This window comes from Salmo salar, chromosome ssa18, assembly GCF_905237065.1.
Source record: "Salmo salar chromosome ssa18, Ssal_v3.1, whole genome shotgun sequence".
Classification (NCBI taxonomy): Eukaryota; Metazoa; Chordata; class Actinopteri; order Salmoniformes; family Salmonidae; genus Salmo; species Salmo salar.
In genome coordinates, this window is record NC_059459.1 from 30,875,047 (window position 1) to 30,898,136 (window position 23,090).

The 23,090-nt window shown below is 44.3% G+C and overlaps 1 protein-coding gene across 3 annotated transcripts in view; it reads left to right on the forward strand.

Moving 5' to 3' along the window:
- Positions 1–23,090, forward strand: part of LOC106577185 (methylcytosine dioxygenase tet3-B) — a 150,547-nt gene that overhangs the window by 77,988 nt on the left and 49,469 nt on the right. For all 3 annotated transcript variants that reach the window (XM_014155010.2, XM_014155012.2, XM_014155013.2), the window contains 3 exons: positions 52–260; positions 620–770; positions 3,379–3,606. In XM_014155010.2, the coding sequence (XP_014010485.2) occupies positions 52–260; positions 620–770; positions 3,379–3,606 (588 nt within the window). The remainder of the gene's footprint in view (positions 1–51; positions 261–619; positions 771–3,378; positions 3,607–23,090) is intronic.

The following is a 23,090-nucleotide window of genomic DNA, read 5'->3' on the forward strand; positions in this document are numbered from 1 at the left end:
CACGCGTGTGTACACATCATGTCTGTGTAGTAACCCTTCTCTCTCCCCCAGGTGATCCGTCGGGGCAGTGAGGAGGAGAAGCTGCTGTGTCTGGTGAGACACCGGGCAGGGCACCGCTGTGAGAGTGCCGTGGTGGTGATTCTCATCCTGGCATGGGAGGGCATCCCCCGGGGCGTGGCAGACAGTCTGTACCAGGAGCTCACCCAGACTCTCTGTAAATACGGCTCCCCCACCAGCCGGCGCTGCGCACTCAATGAGGAGTGAGTTACTGAAAGAACAGACTTTTACCTATTATTTAATAATAGGCTTACACATACACATTTACATTCATAGAAATAATTATTGTCATAAATGAGTGAGTTATTTTCTTTCTAGCATTTCTAGACAGTGATCTGTCTCTTTCCCGCTCTCTTCAGTTGTGTGCCAGGATCTACTGATTGTCTCACCTCATCCTCCCCCTCTCTCCTCCCTCTCCCCATCTCTCTCCCTCCTTCCCTCTCTCCTCCCTCTCCCCATCTTTCTCCCTCCTCTCTCTCCTCCCTCTCCCCATCTCTCCCCCTCTCTCCATCTCCCCTGCTCTCCTCCATCTCCCCATCTCTCTCCCTCCTTTTCTCTCCAGTCGGACGTGTGCTTGCCAGGGTGTGGACCCGAACACCTGCGGTGCTTCCTTCTCCTTCGGCTGCTCCTGGAGTATGTACTTCAACGGCTGCAAGTTCGCCCGCAGCAAGATCCCCCGCAAGTTCCGCCTGCTGGGAGACATGCCGCAGGAGGTGAGGACCAGGACACTCCAGTAAAACTGTGTCAAACTACATTCCTTTAGGGCCAGCCACAGTGTCAGCAGATCTTCATCCCTCCCTTGCATGTATTTTCCTAATTAAAGCTACACACTATAGAAATCGCTGTGCCATTTCCTGGTTGCTAGAATTCTAATAGTTCTCCTAATTTTAGTTTGTGACAAAACAAGCCAGTAAAGTGTAGATAATCATTATACCATCTAAACCGCTGTGAAATATATTGTCCAAAAACAAACGTCTAGGCACAGCCAGAAGAGGACTGGCCACCCCTCATAGCCTGGTTCCTCTCTAGGTTTCTTCCTAGGTTCTGGTCTTTCTAGGGAGTTTTTCCTAGCCACCGTGCTTCTACACCTGCATTGCTTGCTGTTTGGGGATTTAGGCTGGGAAATACCGCTCATAGAACAGATCTACTGCTTCTTAGACTTGCTTTTGATGAGAATGACAGATCTATAACTCACATTTCTATGTACATGTGATCGGGTCTGAGCTATCTTAAGGGAAAGAGCGGAAAAACCAGTAGACACTGTGGCGCTCTAGAAATTGAGTTTGACACCCTTACTTAGATTTGAGAGCCTGGTCGGAAAATAAACCCTAGCCCCTTCCATATATGCCTAGACCCTAGCTCTCTGCTTTGCTAATGTAAGTCTTGTTATAGCTTCACAAACAATGGTTTAGAATAGATATTCCTCAGTGAATAATCTTCTTGGCATGTTAAAATGGCTAATAGACACCGCATAGTGGCCTCAGGTGGGTATGACAGCTGTCGTGTCTTTGGCATCATTAAAACGGAAGACATGTTTATCAAATAACTCTCTGTAATTATTATTACGCGATTAAACTGATTAATCGTGTAACTGTAATTAACTAGGAGGTCGGGGCACCAAGGAAAATATTCAGATTACAAAGTTATAATTTTCCTAATATAACTTTCAGATATTATAATATTTGATCTATTAGTCTTCTGATTAATGACGTATTAGTTACCTCGTCAGTCTCATTCCAAACGTCGTAAATTGTTGGTTATCTGCACGAACCCAGTCTTCACTATGAGTCATCCATACATCAATTGTCTTAAAATAATTTATTTACTAAGTAATTCACAGAAATGCATAACAAACAGTAGGTATCGTTACAAATAAAGGATAAAGGAATGTACCCTAGTGGGCTAAACCGGCATGGCGGTTTGTTAGACAAAAGGGGAGTGGGGTCAGCGGAGAAGACACTACAGATTTGATAAATATTAACAATTGAAATGTTAATCCTTTGCACATGAACGCTCACTCATTCGGGAACAATTGCAATCAATATATATATTTACGCTCAGTGTGTCGTCGGGATCTTTGTTGAAGAGTTCGTTCTGTTGGAGAGTTTTGTCCTCGCGTTCTCTCTCTCTCTCTCTCTCTCGGTTAGAATGGATATTTCAAAGTGACATTCATTAATGTCGTTATAGGACAGATGTTTCATCGGTCTTCGCGTTCAATGATACCGAATTCCTAGCTGCAGACTAGTAATTAATATCAAAGACTTGTTATTATTCTGTCGGTATCAATAGTCTAAGAGTTTAACCACATGGTATGGTTAAAGTTCAGAATGAGAAATGCATGGTCAAACCTTCCGCCAACTCGTAATGGAGGTCAGCTCGGTCTTCGCGTTCAATGATACCGAATTCCTAGCTGCAGACTAGTAATTAATATCAAAGACTTGTTCTTATTCTGTATCGATAGTCTAATAGTTTAACCACGTGGTATGGTTAAAGTTCAGTAGAGGGATGCATGGTCAAACCTATTAGCCAACTCGTAATGGAGTGGAGGCCTGGTCTGGTGATAGAAAATCAGGGTGGGGGGTTATATTCAGAACATAGAAAAGGCTGTCTCATGACGCCAGGTCCTGTCTGTGTCCCTGGGGGCGTGCCGATGACTTGGTAAAACTTTAAAACAGAAAATACAATTCTCTCACATTAACATCTTACAAGCATCCAAACATATTCCAAATAGCTTTATCCTTATTCATTAATTTTATACAACCATTAGATGTAAGTCTCACCACTGTGGCTATTATATAAACAGAGCCATGGTAATGTGGCCGTATTGTCTCTCATGAGTTTCACAAAATTGTACCAAACGGACCAGTTCGTAGCTGGATTCTTCACCGATCTTTTATACCTTCTCCAGATCATAAATGTCGTTCGGTTCTCCAATTCTGTGAGGTGGAAGAATTCCTTTGTCTCTCCATGAAAACACTCTGTCTCTTTATACTGTGGCCATGAGGTGGGACATTTTCTTAGGAATTTACGACCCCTTCTGACCACAGCAGCCTGGGTGTAGGAGACAGAGGGAGATGGTGAAGAAGTGCAGGGGGAGGTGCAGGGGGAGGGGGTCAACTGTGCTTGCTGTACCCAAAGAGGGCAACGTCATGACACAGCCAAAGTCTGACAAGGACAACAGTGGCTGAAACATTACTGGGATTTCAGGGATTCTCCCGGGGCTCTCCTTTAATTTCACACAGCTTTTCCCTCATCTGTTCCTGTTCGTATTTGTCCCACTCTACCTCTGATCTGTGTGTTGTCTGTCTGTGTGTTGTTCAGGAGGTGAAGCTGGAGCATCGTCTGCAGAACCTGGCCACTGACCTGGGTCCTGTCTACCAGAGACTGGCCCCGGAGGCCTTCCAAAACCAGGTGGATCTGGAGCAGGCGGGCCAGGACTGCAGGCTGGGTCGGAGGGCGGGCCGACCTTTCTCCGGGGTCACGGCATGTGTGGATTTCTGCGCCCACGCTCACAAAGACACACAGAACATGAACAACGGCAGCACTGTGGTATGCTCCTCACATGGCTGGATTCACATGCACACACATATTCGCTGTCAAACAAACAGAGACATAGACACAAGTCAAATCAAATCAAAGTTTATTGGTCCCGTACACAGTTTAGCAGATGTTTAGCGAAATGCTTCTGTTACTAGCTCCTAAATTCAGGAAAATGTCAAACAAGTACACAGATAATAAAACAAATTAAGAAAGAATTGGAACGGATCTGATTAAGAACCCAAATAACACTGTAACAGTAGTCCAAATGCAATCTACAAGTATCTACACCAGATTCATTTAGACAATATATACTAAGAATGATATGTACAGCAGTAGATATATTAGAGTGACCTGCGGTGTGTATAAAGTGTTACTACAATGTGATGAATAGTAGAAATATTACAATGAGCTACAGGTATGTCGAGAATACAGTATTTAAATAAACAGTGTAAACCGGTAGTATCCAGTGGTTTAATGTCTGTATAACATCGGACATTATTGTTGGCTGTGTGTGAGTGCGTCTGTGTCAATATGTGTCTGTGTGTGATAGTTTGTGTGTGTGTGTTGTCAATTGATGGCTGTTCAACAGTCTGATGGTCTGGTAATAGAAGCTGTTCAACAGTCTGATGGTCTGGTAATAGAAGTTGTTCAACAGTCTGATGGTCTGGTAATAGAAGCTGTTCAACAGTCTGATGGTCTGGTAATAGAAGCTGTTCAACAGTCTGATGGTCTGGTAATAGAAGCTGTTCAACAGTCTGATGGTCTGGTAATAGAAGCTGTTCAACAGTCTGATGGGAATAGAAGCTGTTCAACAGTCTGATGGTCTGGTAATAGAAGCTGTTCAACAGTCTGATGGTCTGGTAATAGAAGCTGTTCAACAGTCTGATGGTAATAGAAGCTGTTCAACAGTCTGATGGTAATAGAAGCTGTTCAACAGTCTGATGGTCTGGTAATAGAAGCTGTTCAACAGTCTGATGGTAATAGAAGCTGTTCAACAGTCTGATGGTCTGGTAATAGAAGCTGTTCAACAGTCTGATGGTCTGGTAATAGAAGCTGTTCAACAGTCTGATTGTAATAGAAGTTGTTCAACAGTCTGATGGCCTGGTAATAGAAGCTGTTCAACAGTCTGATGGTCTGGTATTAGAAGCTGTTCAACAGTCTGATGGTCTGGTAATAGAAGCTGCTCAACTGTCTGATGGCCTGGTAATAGAAGCTGTTCAACAGTCTGATGGTAATAGAAGCTGTTCAACAGTCTGATGGTCTGGTAATAGAAGCTGTTCAACTGTCTGATGGTAATAGAAGCTGTTCAACAGTCTGATGGTCTGGTAATAGAAGCTGTTCAACAGTCTGATGGTAATAGAAGTTGTTCAACAGTCTGATGGTCTGGTAATAGAAGCTGTTCAACAGTCTGATGGTAATAGAAGCTGTTCAACAGTCTGATTGTAATAGAAGTTGTTCAACAGTCTGATGGTCTGGTAATAGAAGCTGTTCAACTGTCTGATGGTAATAGAAGCTGTTCAACAGTCTGATGGTCTGGTAATAGAAGCTGTTCAACAGTCTGATGGTAATAGAAGTTGTTCAACAGTCTGATGGTCTGGTAATAGAAGCTGTTCAACAGTCTGATGGTAATAGAAGCTGTTCAACAGTCTGATTGTAATAGAAGTTGTTCAACAGTCTGATGGCCTGGCAATAGAAGCTGTTCAACAGTCTGATGGTAATAGAAGCTGTTCAACAGTCTGATTGTAATAGAAGTTGTTCAACAGTCTGATGGCCTGGCAATAGAAGCTGTTCAACAGTCTGATGGTCTGGTATTAGAAGCTGTTCAACAGTCTGATGGTCTGGTAATAGAAGCTGTTCAACACTCTGATGGTAATAGAAGCTGTTCAACAGTCTGATGGTCTGGTAATAGAAGCTGTTCAACAGTCTGATTGTAATAGAAGCTGTTCAACAGTCTGATGGTAATAGAAGCTGTTCAACAGTCTGATGGTCTGGTAATAGAAGCTGTTCAACAGTCTGATGGTAATAGAAGCTGTTCAACAGTCTGATGGCCTGGTAATAGAAGCTGTTCAACAGTCTGATGGTAATAGAAGCTGTTCAACAGTCTGATGGCCTGGTAATAGAAGTTGTTCAACAGTCTGATGGTCTGGTAATAGAAGCTGTTCAACAGTCTGATGGTAATAGAAGCTGTTCATCAGTCTGATGGTCTGGTAATAGAAGCTGTCTGATGGGAATAGAAGCTGTTCATCAGTCTGATGGTAAAAGAAGCTGTTTAACAGTCTGATGGTCTGGTAATAGAAGCTGTTCAACAGTCTGATGGTAAAAGAAGCTGTTTAACAGTCTGATGGTCTGGTAATAGAAGCTGTTCAACAGTCTGATGGTAATAGAAGCTGTTCAACAGTCTGATGGGAATAGAAGCTGTTCAAAAGTCTGATGGTAATAAAAGCTTTCCAACAGTCTGATGGTAATAGAAGCTGTTCAACAATCTGATGGTCTGGTAATAGAAGCTGTTCAACAGTCTGATGGTAATAGAAGCTGTTCAACAGTCTGATGGTCTGGTAATAGAAGCTGTTCACCAGTCTGATGGTAATAGAAGCTGTTTAACAGTCTGATTGTCTGGTAATAGAAGCTTTCCAACAGTCTGATGGTAATAGAAGCTGTTCAACAATCTGATGGTCTGGTAATAGAAGCTGTTCAACAGTCTGATGGGAATAGAAGCTGTTCAACAGTCTGATGGTCTGTTAATAGAAGCTGTTTAACAGTCTGATGTAATAGAAGCTGTTTAACAGTCTGATGGTCTGGTAATAGAAGCTGTTCAACAGTCTGATGGTCTGGTAATAGAAGCTGTTCAACAGTCTGATGGTCTGGTAATAGAAGCTGTTCAACAGTCTGATGGTAATAGAAGCTTTTCAACAGTCTGATGGTCTGGTAATAGAAGCTGTTCAACAATCTGATGGTCTGGTAATAGAAGCTGTTCAACAGTCTGATGGTCTGGTAATAGTTGCTGTTCAACAGTCTGATGGTCTGGTAATAGAAGCTGTTCAACAGTCTGATGGTCTGGTAATAGTTGCTGTTCAACAGTCTGATGGTCTGGTAATAGAAGCTGTTCAACAGTCTGATGGGAATAGAAGCTGTTCAACAGTCTGATGGGAATAGAAGCTGTTCAACAGTCTGATGGTCTGGTAATAGAAGCTGTTCAACGGTCTGATGGTCTGGTATTAGAAGCTGTTCAACAGTCTGATGGCCTGGTAATAGAAGCTGTTCAACTGTCTGATGGTAATAGAAGCTGTTCAACAGTCTGATGGTCTGGTAATAGAAGCTGTTCAACTGTCTGATTGTAATAGAAGCTGTTCAACAGTCTGATGGTAATAGAAGCTGTTCAACAGTCTGATGGTCTGGTAATAGAAGCTGTTCAACAGTCTGATGGTAATAGAAGTTGCTCAACAGTCTGATGGTCTGGTAATAGAAGCTGTTCAACAGTCTGATGGTAATAGAAGCTGTTCAACAGTCTGATTGTAATAGAAGTTGTTCAACAGTCTGATGGCCTGGCAATAGAAGCTGTTCAACAGTCTGATGGTAATAGAAGCTGTTCAACAGTCTGATGGTCTGGTAATAGAAGCTGTTCAACACTCTGATGGTAATAGAAGCTGTTCAACAGTCTGATGGTAATAGAAGCTGTTCAACAGTCTGATGGCCTGGTAATAGAAGCTGTTCAACAGTCTGATGGTCTGGTAATAGAAGCTGTTCAACAGTCTGATGGTAATAGAAGCTGTTCAACAGTCTGATGGCCTGGTAATAGAAGCTGTTCAACAGTCTGATGGTAATAGAAGCTGTTCAACAGTCTGATGGCCTGGTGATAGAAGCTGTTCAACAGTCTGATGGCCTGGTAATAGAAGCTGTTCAACAGTCTGATGGTAATAGAAGCTGTTCAACAGTCTGATGGCCTGGTAATAGAAGCTGTTCAACAGTCTGATGGTAATAGAAGCTGTTCATCAGTCTGATGGACTAGTATTAGAAGCTGTTCAACAGTCTGATGGTCTGGTAATAGTTTCTGTTCAACAGTCTGATGGCAATAGAAGCTGTTCATCAGTCTGATGGTAAAAGATGCTGTTTAACAGTCTGATGGTCTGGTAATAGAAGCTGTTCAACAGTCTGATGGGAATAGAAGCTGTTCAACAGTCTGATGGTAATAAAAGCTTTCCAACAGTCTGATGGTAATAGAAGCTGTTCAACAATCTGATGGTCTGGTAATAGAAGCTGTTCAACAGTCTGATGGGAATAGAAGCTGTTCAACAGTCTGATGGTCTGGTAATAGAAGCTGTTCACCAGTCTGATGTTAATAGAAGCTGTTTAACAGTCTGATTGTCTGGTAATAGAAGCTTTCCAACAGTCTGATTGTAATAGAAGCTGTTTAACAGTCTGATTGCCTGGTAATAGAAGCTTTCCAACAGCCTGATGGTAATAGAAGCTGTTCAACAATCTGATGGTCTGGTAATAGAAGCTGTTCAACAGTCTGATGGTCTGGTAATAGAAGCTGTTCAACAGTCTGATGGTAATAGAAGCTGTTCAACAATCTGATGGTAATAGAAGCTGTTCAACAGTGATTGTCTGGTAATAGAAGCTGTTCAACGGTCTGATGGCCTGGTGATAGAAGCTGTTCTACAGTCTGATGGTCTGGTAATAGAAGCTTTTAAACAGTCTGATGGTGTGGTAATAGAAGCTGTTAAACAGTCTGATGGTCTGGTAATAGAAGCTGTTCAACAGTCTGATGGTAATAGAAGCTGTTCAACAGTGTCAGGAATCCCGCTTCCTGAGCCTGTTCTCTGCCTGAGCTGACAGTTTTTTTGTTTTGGAGTCTGTTTCCTGAGGTTCCTGAACGCACCCTGTCTGGTTGCCAGGCGACGAAGCTAGGCGGGAGAACTCTTGATTACCCGCACCTGCATCTCATCAGCCATCTGCACACCTGGTCCTGATCATCACCGCTTCTCTTCATAAGCCCTGACCTGACATCCATTCCCTGCCGGATCGTTAGCAATGAACAGTATGTTGTGTCAGCGTATCAGCCTCATGTTTCCAGAGTTAGTTTTGTTGTTCTGTACTTTTTGCCGGTTACTCACCCCCGTTTACTCTATCTACAGTCATCCTCCCGGAACATTCAACTCCTTTGCCTGGCCGTCGGTGGATTCAGTGACATCATTGGATCTGCCTATTCACTCTCATCACCTCCGCTACCGCTCCGTCTCCTGGATTATTCTCTTTTCACATCAAGACTGTAAATAAATACTCACCTTCATTTTACTCACCTTGTCCTGGTCTGCTTCTGGGTTCAGCTTTAGAGAATCGTGACAGAACGATCCGGCCAGAAATGAACCCAGCGGACCTGGACTCCGTTTGCCATGCCATTTCCCATCAGGAGAATATGTTGGGACAACACAGCACGGCGCTACAGGAGATCGCACTTTCGGTTCTGAACTTTTCTGCTAGTCTGACGAGTATCCATGCTCAGCTCAGTTTGCCGGTGGATCATCCACCACCTACTTCACCTCTCTCACCTGTCGTTTCTGGAGATGTTCCCTTCCGTGAGCCCAAGTTTCCGACGCCAGATAAGTACGAAGGGGATTTGGGAAGATGCCGTTCGTTTCTTATGCAGTGTGGGTTAGTGTTTGATCTGCAGCCCCACTCTTATGCCACAGACAAGGCTAAGATAGCTTTTGTTATTGCACTGCTGCGTGGAAGAGCTCTGGAGTGGGCTTCAGCCATATGGGAACGACAGGACACCTGCATGGTGTCATACCAGGAGTTCACGGCAGAGCTGAGGAAGCTTTTTGACCATCCTGTCCGAGGTAAGAACGCAGCTAAGCATTTGTTCTCTCTTCGCCAAGGAGCACGCAGTGTGGCAGAATTTGTTATTGAATTCAGGACATTGGCTATGGAGAGTGGGTGGAATGAGGAATCATTGCAAGCGTTTTTTTACCAGGGGTTGTCGGAGCAACTCAAGGATGAGTTGATCTCCTATCCTGAGCCTAGTGACCTGGACAGTCTGGTAGCATTAGCGATTCGGGTGGATAACATAATCCGAGAGAGAAGGAGGGAGAAGCAATGGGGCACGTCCCATCAATCAGCTACTCGGTTACCATTCGGGTCAGGAAGTGGACCGGAACGAGTCGCTCATTATTCACCTCACGGGATGAGTGGAGGCGTCCTGCTTCCAGATCCTGAACCCATGCAAGTGGGGCGGCACGGGTTAACCAAGGAGGAGCGCCAACTTAGACGTGAGACCAACAGCTGCCTCTACTGTGGTAGCTCGGGACATTACAGCTCCACTTGTTCCCGGCGCCCGTTAAACTGCTCGGCTCGCTAAGTTTGGGAGGTCTTTTAGCGAGTCAGTTTCAACCTCTCAATAGTTCTGTTAGACCCCTTTTTCCTGCTACACTCATGAACAAGACTCAGAGTTTAGCAATTAACGCATTTATCGACTCAGGTGCAGATGGCAGCTTTATAGATGCCGACTTGGTGGAACAGCTGGGGCTTTCCAAGGAGAAGTTACCGGAAGCCATTGAAGCAACCACTCTGGACGGCAGTAGGCTGGCACGTATCACTATGAGGACTGAACCAGTTAAGATGTTGTTGTCAGGGAATCATTCAGAGGTTATCTCCTTCTTCATTCTGCTTTCTCCCCATGTTCCTCTGGTTCTTGGATACCCCTGGCTGAGAGAACACAATCCCACATTCGATTGGGTGACTGGCAAGGTAACTAGTTGGAGCACTGTATGTCATGCTAACTGCCTGAAGACGGCCTGTTCTCATTCTGTTCCCAGTCAGGTCAGTTATTCTAACCCCCCAGATTTGTCCCTGGTTCCTGAAACATATCACGAATTGGGTGAAGTGTTCAGTAAGCAGAAGGCTCTGTCACTTCCTCCCCACCGACCTTATGATTGTGCCATTAACCTGTTCCCTGGAGCTGCCTATCCCAAGGGACGGTTATACAGCATCTCTCGACCTGAACGGGCAGCTTTGGAGACCTACATAAAGGAGTCTCTAGCTGCTGGTCTCATTCGTCCCTCGTCATCACCCCTGGGGGCAGGATTCTTTTTTGTGAGTAAGAAGGATGGCTCTCTTCGACCTTGTATTGATTATCGGGGGTTGAATGATATTACGGTCAAGAACAAGTACCCCCTGCCATTGATGAGCTCAGCTTTCGATTCCTTAAAGGGCGCTACGGTGTTCACTAGGCTAGATCTACGCAATGCGTATCATCTGGTCCGGATCAGAGAGGGGGACGAGTGGTTGACTGGCTTCAATATACCGATGGGTCATTTCGAGTATCTGGTGATGCCGTTTGGATTGACCAATGCTCCAGCAGTGTTCCAGAGCATGGTTAATGACGTCTTGAGAGATATGATCGGTCTGTTTGTGTTCGTTTACCTGGATGACATTTTGATCTTCTCTAAGGAGCCTTCCAGCCACGTCAAGCAGGTTCTGCAGCGGTTGTTGGAGAACCGCCTGTTTGTGAAGGCCGAAAAGTGTGACTTTCACGCCCAAACTACATCCTTCCTCGGGTACATCATCTCCCGGGGAGAGATTAAGATGGACCAAGAGAAGGTTAGGGCAGTTCTGGATTGGGCCCAGCATGATACGAGATTGCAGCTCCAGAGGTTTCTGGGGTTTGCGAATTTCTATCGTAGATTTATCCATGACTACAGCCGTGTGGCCACTCCATTAACTGCTCTGACTTCTAGCACCAGGACCTTCAGTTGGAATCCTGAGGCAGACCGAGCATTTCTGGAATTGAAGAGTCGATTCACCAATGCCCCGATTCTCTCTCAACCTGACGCTGCCCGGCAGTTTGTCGTGGAAGTGGACGCGTCTGATGTGGGGGTTGGCGCCATCCTGTCTCAGCGAAGCTCCACTGACGGTAAACTCCATCCCTGCGCTTTCTACTCTCGTCGTCTTTCGGCTGCGGAGAGGAATTACGATGTGGGTAACCGGGAGCTTCTCGCGGTGAAACTGGCCTTGGAGGAGTGGCGCCACTGGTTGGAGGGAGCGGAGCAACCGTTTATTGTCTGGACTGACCACAAGAATCTTGCTTACGTGCAATCGGCTAGACGTCTCAACTCGCGTCAGGCGAGGTGGGCTTTGTTTTTTGGACGCTTTAATTTTCCCCTGACGTTCCGACCTGGGTCTAAGAACGGCAAGGCGGACGCCTTGTCCCGGATGTTTTCCAAGACAGAGGAGAGTGGGGCCAAGACCGAGACGATTCTTCCCCAGAACTTCGTCGTGGGAGCAGTCACATGGAGGATTGAGGAGGAGGTTCTGGCGGCCCTTTGGACGCAGCCTGGTCCCGGTAACGGTCCACCCGGTCAGTTGTTTGTGCCTGAGTCGGTCCGGTCTGCTGTCCTCCAATGGTCCCACGCCAGCAAGATGGCTTGTCACCCGGGGGTGGCTCGAACGATGGCGTTACTACGCAGACGATTTTGGTGGCCTGCCATGGGAGAAGATACCCGGAGGTTTGTTGCTGCATGCCCAGTATGTGCACAGAATAAAAGTGCCAATCGGGCCAGCTCTGGACTTCTTCACCCCCTACCTATTCCCCGGCGACCATGGTCGCATCTGGCCCTGGACTTTGTCACTGGGTTGCCCTCTTCTGATGGGAACACGGTCATTCTGACTATTGTGGACAGATTCAGCAAGTTCGCCCACTTTGTACCCATCTCCAAGCCTCTGAGACGTCCGAGATCCTGGTTAGGGAGGTTTTCAGGGTCCACGGGTTGCCCAGTGACATAGTTTCTGACCGTGGTCCTCAGTTTACCTCTGCTGTCTGGAAATCTTTCTGTTTGGCCATTGGAGCAACTGTCAGTCTCACATCTGGATTTCACCCCCAATCTAATGGTCAGGCGGAGAGAGCCAACCAGAAGATGGAATCCACGCTGCGCTGCCTTGTCTCCTCCAACCCCGCCTCTTGGGCCTCTCAGTTGCCATGGGTCGAGTATGCCCACAATACTCACCCTACATCTGCTACTGGGATGTCTCCCTTCCAGTGCCTGTACGGTTACCAACCCCCCTTGTTTCCTTCTCAGGAGAAGGCTCTCTCGGTACCCTCGGTCCAGGCCCACATTCGTCGTTGCCACCGGACCTGGCATCGGGCCAGAAAGGCTCTCCTTAGAATTTCTGACCGTTATCAGCTCCAGGCGAATCGTCGCCGGATTCCAGCTCCCGCTTATGCCATCGGAAATAAGGTATGGTTGGCTACACGGGATCTTCCTCTGCGGACTGAGTCAAAGAAACTGTCACCGAAGTTCATTGTTCCGTTTGTGGTGGAGAGAGTGATCAATCCTGTTGTGGTTCGACTCAAGTTGCCTAGAACGCTCAGAGTCCACCCCACCTTTCATGTCTCCTGCCTCAAGCCTGTGCACCTCAGTCCTCTGCTACCCCCTCTGCCTCCTCCTCGGATGATCGGAGGTGGTCCAGTCTACACAGTGCGCCGCATCATGGATTCCAGACGGCGGGGTCGGGGTTTCCAGTATCTCGTGGACTGGGAGGGTAGGGTCCTGAGGAGAGGAGTTGGATTCCTCGGCGTCAGATTCTTGATGATGCCCTCCTTTGTGACTTCTACCGCCTCCATCCTGGCGCTCCGGGTTGTCCGCCCGGTAGCGTTCGTCGGAGGGGGGGGTACTGTTAGGAATCCCGCTTCCTGAGTCTGTTTTCTGCCTGAGCTGACTGTTTCTTGTTTTGGAGACTGTTTCCTGAGGTTCCTGAACGCACCCTGTCTGGTTGCCAGGCGACGAAGCTAGGCGGGAGAACTCTTGATTACCCGCACCTGCATCTCATCAGCCATCTGCACACCTGGTCCTGATCATCACCTCTTCTCTTCATAAGCCCTGACCTGACATCCATTCCCTGCCGGATCGTTAGCAATGAACAGTATGGTGTGTCAGCGTATCAGCCTCATGTTTCCAGAGTTAGTTTTGTTGTTCTGTACTTTTTGCCGGTTACTCACCCCCGTTTACTCTATCTACAGTCATCCTCCCGGAACATTCAACTCCTTTGCCTGGCCGTCGTGGATTCAGTGTCATCATTGGATCTGCCTATTCACTCTCATCAACTCACCTCCGCTCCGTCTCCTGGATTATTCTCTTTTCACATCAAGACTGTAAATAAATACTCACCTTCATTTTACTCACCTTGTCCTGGTCTGCTTCTGGGTTCAGCTTTAGAGAATCGTGACAAACAGTCTGATTGTCTGGTAATAGAAGCTGTTCAACGGTCTGATGGCCTGGTGATAGAAGCTGTTCTACAGTCTGATGGTCTTGTAATAGAAGCTGTTAAACAGACTGATGGTCTGGTAATAGAAGCTGTTCAACAGTCTGGTGGCTTGGTGATTGAAGCTGTTCAACAGTCTGGTGGCTTGGTGATTGAAGCTGTTCAACAGTCTGATGGTAATAGAAGCTGTTCAACAGTCTGATGGTCTGGTAATAGAAGCTGTTCAATAGTCTGATGGTCTGGTAATAGAAGCTTTTTAACAGTCTGATGGTCTGGCAATAGAAGCTTTTTAACAGTCTGATGGTCTGGTAATAGAAGCTGTTCAACAATCTGATGGTAATAGAAGCTGTTCAACAGTCTGATGGTCTGGTAATAGATGCTGTTCAACAGTCTGATGGTCTGGTAATAGAAGCTACTCAACAGTCTGATGGCAATAGAAGCTGTTCAACAGTCTGATGGTCTGGTAATAGAAGCTGTTACACAGTCTAATGGGCTGGTGATAGAAGCTACTCAACAGTCTGATGGCAATAGAAGCTGTTCAACAGTCTGATGGTCTGGTAATAGAAGCTGTTACACAGTCTAATGGGCTGGTGATAGAAGCTACTCAACAGTCTGATGGCAATAGAAGCTGTTCAACAGTCTGATGGTCTGGTAATAGAAGCTGTTACACAGTCTAATGGGCTGGTGATAGAAGCTGTTCAACAGTCTGATGGTCTGGTAATAGAAGCTGTTCAACAGTCTGATGGTCTGGTAATTGAAGCTGTTCAATTGCCTGATGGTAATAGAAGCTGTTCAACAGTCTGATAATAGAAGCTGTTCAACAGTCTGATGGTAATAGAAGCTGTTCAACAGTCTGATGGTAATAGAAGCTGTTCAACAGTCTGATGGTCTGGTAATAGAAGCTGTTCAATAGTCTGATGGTCTGGTAATAGAAGCTACTCAACAGTCTGATGGCAATAGAAGCTGTTCAACAGTCTGATGGTCTGGTAATAGAAGCTGTTACACAGTCTGATGGTCTGGTAATAGAAGTTGTTCAACAGTCTGATGCTCTGGTAATAGAAGCTGTTCAACAGTCTGATGGTCTGGTAATAGAAGCTGTTCAACAGTCTGATGGTCTGGTATTAGAAGCTTTTTAACAGTCCGATGGTCTGGTAATAGACGCTGTTCAACAGTCTGATGGTAATAGAACTGTTCAACAGTCTGATGGTAATAGAAGCTGTTCAACAGTCTGATGGTCTGGTAATAGAAGCTACTCAACAGTCTGATGGCAATAGAAGCTGTTCAACAGTCTGATGTTCTGGTAATAGAAGCTGTTCAACAGTCTGAGTGGTAATAGAAGCTGTTCAACAGTCTGATGGTCTGGTAATAGAAGCTGTCCAACAGTCTGATGGTCTAATAGAAGCTGTTCAACAGTCTGATGGCCTGGTAAAATAATCTGTTTAAAAGTCTGATGGTCTGTTAATAGAAGCTGTCCAACAGTCTGATGGTCTGGTAATAGAAGCTGTTCAACAGTCTGATGGTAATAGAAGCTGTTCAACAGTCTGATGGTCTGGTAATAGAAGCTGTTCAACAGTCTGATGGTAATAGAAGCTGTTCAACAGTCTGATGGTAATAGAAGCTGTTCAACAGTCTGATGGTCTGGTAATAGAAGCTGTTCAATAGTCGGATGGTAATAGAAACTGTTCAACAGTCTGATGGTAATTGAAGCTGTTCAACAGTCTGATGGTCTGGTAATAGAAGCTGTTCAACAGTCTGATGGTAATAGAAGCTGTTCAACAGTCTGATGGTAATAGAAGCTGTTCAACAGTCTGATGGTCTGGTAATAGAAGCTGTTCAACAGCCTGATGGTAATAGAAGCTGTTCAACAGTCTGATGGTAATAGAAGCTGTTCAACAATCTGATGGTAATAGAAGCTGTTCAACAGTGATGGTCTGGTAATAGAAGCTGTTCAACAGTCTGATGGTCTGTTAATATAAGCTGTTCAACAGTCTGATGGTCTGGTAATAGAAGTTGTTCAACAGTCTGATGGTCTGGTAATAGAAGCTGTTCAACAGTCTGATGGTCTGGTAATAGAAGTTGTTCAACAGTCTGATGGTCTGGTAATAGAAGCTGTTCAACAGTCTGATGGTCTGGTATTAGAAGCTTTTTAACAGTCCGATGGTCTGGTAATAGACGCTGTTCAACAGTCTGATGGTAATAGAACTGTTCAACAGTCTGATGGTAATAGAACTGTTCAACAGTCTGATGGTAATAGAAGCTGTTCAACAGTCTGATGGTCTGGTAATAGAAGCTACTCAACAGTCTGATGGTCTGGTAATGGAAGCTGCTCAACAGTCTGATGGTAATGGAAGCTGTTCAACAGTCTGATGGTCTGGTAATAGAAGCTGTTCAACAGTCTGATGTTCTGGTAATAGAAGCTGTTCAACAGTCTAATGGGCTGGTGATAGAAGCTGTTCAACAGTCTGATGGTAATAGAAGCTGTTCAACAGTCTGATGGTCTGGTAATAGAAGCTGTCCAACAGTCTGATGTTAATAGAAGCTGTTCAACAGTCTGATGGCCTGGTAAAATAATCTGTTTAAAAGTCTGATGGTCTGTTAATAGAAGCTGTCCAACAGTCTGATGGTCTGGTAATAGAAGCTGTTCAACAGTCTGATGGTAATAGAAGCTGTTCAACAGTCTGATGGTAATAGAAACTGTTCAACAGTCTGATGGTCTGGTAATAGAAGCTGTTCAACAGTCTGATGGTCTGGTAATAGAAGCTGTTCCAACAGTCTGATGGTAATAGAAGCTGTTCAACAGTCTGATGGTCTGGTAATAGAAGCTGTTCAACAGTCTGATGGTAATAGAAGCTGTTCAACAGTCTGATGGTAATAGAAGCTGTTCAACAGTCTGATGGTCTGGTAATAGAAGCTGTTCAATAGTCGGATGGTAATAGAAGCTGTTCAACAGTCTGATGGTAATAGAAGCTGTTCAACAGTCTGATGGTCTGGTAATAGAAGCTGTTCAACAGTCTGATGGTCTGGTAATAGAAGCTGTTCAACAGTCTGATGGCCTGCTAATAGAAGCTGTTCCAACAGTCTGATGGTAATAGAAGCTGTTCAACAGTCTGATGGTCTGGTAATAGAAGCTGTTCAACAGTCTGATGGTCTGGTAATAGAAGCTGTTCAATAGCCTGATGGTCTGGTAATAGAAGCTGTTCAACAGTCTGATTGGTAATAGAAGCTGTTCAACAGTCTGATGGTAATAGAAGCTGTTCAACAGTCTGAGTGGTAATAGAAGCTGTTCAACAGTCTGATGGTCTGGTAATAGAAGCTGTTCAATAGTCTGATGTTAATAGAAGCTGTTCAACAGTCTGATGGTAATAGAAGCTGTTCAACAGTCTGATGGTCTGGTAATAGAAGCTGTTCAATAGTCGGATGGTAATAGAAGCTGTTCAACAGTCTGATGCTGGTAATAGAAGCTGTTCAATAGTCTGATGGTAATAGAAGCTGTTCAACAGTCTGATGGTGGTAATAGAAGCTGTTCAACAGTCTGATGGTCTGGTAATAGAAGCTGTTCAACAGTCTGATGGTAATAGAAGCTGTTCAACAGTCTGAGCTGGTAATAGAAGCTGTTCAACAGTCTGATGGCTGGTAATAGAAGCTGTTCAACAGTCTGATGGCTGGTAATAGAAGCTGTTCAACAGTCTGATGTTGGTAATAGAAGCTGTTCAACAGTCTGATGGCTGGTAATAGAAGCTGTTCAACAGTCTGATGGTCTGGTAATAGAAGCTGTTCAACAGTCTGATGGTCTGGTAATAGAAGCTGTTCAACAGTCTGATGCTGGTAATAGAAGCTGTTCAACAGTCTGATGGTCTGGTAATAGAAGCTGTTCAACAGTCTGATGGTCTGGTAATAGAAGCTGTTCAACAGTCTGATGGCTGGTAATAGAAGCTGTTCAACAGTCTGATGGTAATAGAAGCTGTTCAACAGTCTGATTGGTAATAGAAGCTGTTCAACAGTCTGATGGCTGGTAATAGAAGCTGTTCAACAGTCTGATGTGGTAATAGAAGCTGTTCAACAGTCTGATGTTGGTAATAGAAGCTGTTCAACAGTCTGAGGTTGGTAATAGAAGCTGTTCAACAGTCTGATGGTCTGGTAATAGAAGCTGTTCAACAGTCTGATGGTCTGGTAATAGAAGCTGTTCAACAGTCTGATTGGTAATAGAAGCTGTTCAACAGTCTGATGGTAATAGAAGCTGTTCAACAGTCTGATGGTCTGGTAATAGAAGCTGTTCAACAGTCTAATGATCTGGTAATAGAAGCTGTTCAACAGTCTGATGGTCTGGTAATAGAAGCTGTTCAACAGTCTGATGGTAATAGAAGCTGTTCAACAGTCTGATGGTCTGGTAATAGAAGCTGTTCAACAGTCTGATGTCTGGTAATAGAAGCTGTTCAACAGTCTGATGTCTGGTAATAGAAGCTGTTCAACAGTCTGATTGGTAATAGAAGCTGTTCAACAGTCTGATGGTCTGGTAATAGAAGCTGTTCAACAGTCTGATGGTAATAGAAGCTGTTCAACAGTCTGATGGTCTGGTAAAAGAAGCTGTTCAACAGTCTGGTGGTAATAGAAGCTGTTCAACAGTCTGGTGGTAATAGAAGCTGTTCAACAGTCTGATGGTCTGGTAATAGAAGCTTTTCAACAGTCTGTTGGTAATAGAAGCTGTTCAACAGTCTGATGGTGGTAATAGAAGCTGTTCAACAGTCTGATGGCTGGTAATAGAAGCTGTTCAACAGTCTGATTGGTAATAGAAGCTGTTCAACAGTCTGATGCTGGTAATAGAAGCTGTTCAACAGTCTGATGGTAATAGAAGCTGTTCAACAGTCTGGTGGTGATAGAAGCTGTTCAACAGTCTGGTGGTGATAGAAGTTGTTCAACAGTCTGGTGGTAACAGAAGCTGTTCAACAGTCTGGTGGCAATAGAAGTTGTTGAACAGTCTGATGGTCTGGTAATAGAAGCTGTTCAACAGTCTGATGGTCTGGTAATAGAAGCTGTTCAACAGTCTGATGGTCTGGTAATAGAAGCTGTTCAACAGTCTGATGGTCTGGTAATAGAAGCTGTTCAACAGTCTGATGGCTGGTAATAGAAGCTGTTCAACAGTCTGATGGTCTGGTAATAGAAGCTGTTCAACAGTCTGATGGCTGGTAATAGAAGCTGTTCAACAGTCTGATGGTCTGGTAATAGAAGCTGTTCAACAGTCTGATGGTCTGGTAATAGAAGCTGTTCAACAGTCTGATCTGGTAATAGAAGCTGTTCAACAGTCTGATGGTCTGGTAATAGAAGCTGTTCAACAGTCTGAGGTGGTAATAGAAGCTGTTCAACAGTCTGATGGTAATAGAAGCTGTTCAACAGTCTGATGGTCTGGTAATAGAAGCTGTTCAACAGTCTGATGGTAATAGAAGCTGTTCAACAGTCTGATGGCTGGTAATAGAAGCTGTTCAACAGTCTGATGGTCTGGTAATAGAAGCTGTTCAACAGTCTGATGGTAATAGAAGCTGTTCAACAGTCTGATGGTCTGGTAATAGAAGCTGTTCAACAGTCTGATGGTCTGGTAATAGAAGCTGTTCAACAGTCTGATCTGGTAATAGAAGCTGTTCAACAGTCTGATGGTCTGTTAATAGAAGCTGTTCAACAGTCTGATGGTCTGGTAATAGAAGCTGTTCAACAGTCATGGCTGGTAATAGAAGCTGTTCAACAGTCTGATGGTCTGGTAATAGAAGCTGTTCAACAGTCTGATGGTAATAGAAGCTGTTCAACAGTCTGATGGTAATAGAAGCTGTTCAACAGTCTGATGGTCTGGTAATAGAAGCTGTTCAATAGTCGGATGGTAATAGAAACTGTTCAACAGTCTGATGGTCTGGTAATAGAAGCTGTTCAACAGTCTGATGGTAATAGAAGCTTTTCAACAGTCTGATGGTCTGGTAATAGAAGCTGTTCAACAGTCTGATGGCCTGCTAATAGAAGCTGTTCCAACAGTCTGATGGTAATAGAAGCTGTTCAACAGTCTGATGGTCTGGTAATAGAAGCTGTTCAACAGTCTGATGGTCTGGTAATAGAAGCTGTTCAACAGTCTGATGGTAATAGAAGCTGTTCAACAGTCTGATGGCTGGTAATAGAAGCTGTTCAACAGTCTGATGGTAATAGAAGCTGTTCAACAGTCTGAGGCTGGTAATAGAAGCTGTTCAACAGTCTGATGGTCTGGTAATAGAAGCTGTTCAACAGTCTGATGGTAATAGAAGCTGTTCAACAGTCTGATGGTAATAGAACTGTTCAACAGTCTGATGGTAATAGAAGCTGTTCAACAGTCTGATGGTCTGGTAATAGAAGCTACTCAACAGTCTGATGGCAATAGAAGCTGTTCAACAGTCTGATGTTCTGGTAATAGAAGCTGTTCAACAGTCTAATGGGCTGGTGATAGAAGCTGTTCAACAGTCTGATGGTAATAGAAGCTGTTCAACAGTCTGATGGTCTGGTAATAGAAGCTGTTCAACAGTCTGATGGTAATAGAAGCTGTTCAACAGTCTGATGGTAATAGAAGCTGTTCAACAGTGTGATGGTCTGGTAATAGAAGCTGTTCAATAGTCGGATGGTAATAGAAACTGTTCAACAGTCTGATGGTCTGGTAATAGAAGCTGTTCAACAGTCTGATGGTAATAGAAGCTTTTCAACAGTCTGATGGTCTGGTAATAGAAGCTGTTCAACAGTCTGATGGTCTGGTAATAGAAGCTGTTCAACAGTCTGATGGTTGGTAATAGAAGCTGTTCAACAGTCTGATGGTAATAGAAGCTGTTCAACAGTCTGATTGGTAATAGAAGCTGTTCAACAGTCTGATGCTGGTAATAGAAGCTGTTCAACAGTCTGATGGTCTGGTAATAGAAGCTGTTCAACAGTCTGATGGTCTGGTAATAGAAGCTGTTCAACAGTCTGATGGTAATAGAAGCTGTTCAACAGTCTGATGGTCTGGTAATAGAAGCTGTTCAACAGTCTGATGGTCTGGTAATAGAAGCTGTTCAATGGCCTGATGGTAATAGAAGCTGTTCAACAGTCTGATGGTCTGGTAATAGAAGCTGTTCAACAGTCTGATGGTCTGGTAATAGAAGCTGTTCAACAGTCTGATGGTAATAGAAGCTGTTCAACAGTCTGATGGTCTGGTAATAGAAGCTGTTCAACAGTCTGATGGTAATAGAAGCTGTTCAACAGTCTGATGGTAATAGAAGCTGTTCAACAGTCTGATGGTCTGGTAATAGAAGCTGTTCAACAGTCTGATGGTAATAGAAGCTGTTCAACAGTCTGATGGTAATAGAAGCTGTTCAACAGTCTGATGGTAATAGAAGCTTTTCAACAGTCTGATGGTCTGGTAATAGAAGCTGTTCAACAGTCTGATGGTCTGGTAATAGAAGCTGTTCAACAGTCTGATGGCCTGCTAATAGAAGCTGTTCCAACAGTCTGATGGTAATAGAAGCTGTTCAACAGTCTGATGGTCTGGTAATAGAAGCTGTTCAACAGTCTGATGGTCTGGTAATTGAAGCTGTTCAACAGTCTGACTGGTAATAGAAGCTGTTCAACAGTCTGATAATAGAAGCTGTTCAACAGTCTGATGGTAATAGAAGCTGTTCAACAGTCTGATGGTCTGGTAATAGAAGCTGTTCAACAGTCTGATGGTCTGGTAATAGAAGCTGTTCAACAGTCTGATGGTCTGGTAATAGAAGCTGTTCAACAGTCTGATGGTAATAGAAGCTGTTCAACAGTCTGATGTCTGGTAATAGAAGCTGTTCAACAGTCTGATGGTCTGGTAATAGAAGCTGTTCAATAGTCGGATGGTAATAGAAGCTGTTCAACAGTCTGAGTCTGGTAATAGAAGCTGTTCAACAGTCTGATGGTCTGGTAATAGAAGCTGTTCAACAGTCTGATGGTCTGGTAATAGAAGCTGTTCAACAGTCTGATGGTCTGGTAATAGAAGCTGTTCAACAGTCTGATGGTAATAGAAGCTGTTCAACAGTCTGATGGTAATAGAAGCTGTTCAACAGTCTGATGGTCTGGTAATAGAAGCTGTTCAACAGTCTGATGGTCTGGTAATAGAAGCTGTTCAACAGTCTGATGGTCTGGTAATAGAAGCTGTTCAACAGTCTGATGGTAATAGAAGCTTTTCAACAGTCTGATGGTGGTAATAGAAGCTGTTCAACAGTCTGATGGTCTGGTAATAGAAGCTGTTCAATAGTCTGATGGTAATAGAAGCTGTTCAACAGTCTGATGGTAATAGAAGCTGTTCAACAGTCTGATGGTCTGGTAATAGAAGCTGTCCAACAGTCTGATGGTAATAGAAGCTGTTCAACAGTCTGATGGTCTGGTAATAGAAGCTGTTCAACAGTCTGATGGTCTGGTAATAGAAGCTGTTCAACAGTCTGATGGTAATAGAAGCTGTTCAACAGTCTGATGGTCTGGTAATAGAAGCTGTTCAACAGTCTGATGGTAATAGAAGCTGTTCAACAGTCTGATGGTCTGGTAATAGAAGCTGTTCAATAGTCTGATGGTTGGTAATAGAAGCTGTTCAACAGTCTGATGGTAATAGAAGCTGTTCAACAGTCTGATGGCTGGTAATAGAAGCTGTTCAACAGTCTGATGTTGGTAATAGAAGCTGTTCAACAGTCTGATGGTGGTAATAGAAGCTGTTCAACAGTCTGGGGTCTGGTAATAGAAGCTGTTCAACAGTCTGATGGTAATAGAAGCTGTTCAACAGTCTGAGGTGGTAATAGAAGCTGTTCAACAGTCTGATGGTCTGGTAATAGAAGCTGTTCAACAGTCTGATGGTCTGGTAATAGAAGCTGTTCAACAGTCTGATGTGGTAATAGAAGCTGTTCAACAGTCTGATGGTCTGGTAATAGAAGCTGTTCAACAGTCTGATGGTCTGGTAATAGAAGCTGTTCAACAGTCTGATGGTCTGGTAATAGAAGCTGTTCAACAGTCTGATGGTCTGGTAATAGAAGCTGTTCAACAGTCTGATGGTCTGGTAATAGAAGCTGTTCAACAGTCTGATGGTCTGGTAATAGAAGCTGTTCAACAGTCTGATGGTTGGTAATAGAAGCTGTTCAACAGTCTGATGGTCTGGTAATAGAAGCTGTTCAACAGTCTGATGGTAATAGAAGCTGTTCAACAGTCTGATGGTAATAGAAGCTGTTCAACAGTCTGATGGTCTGGTA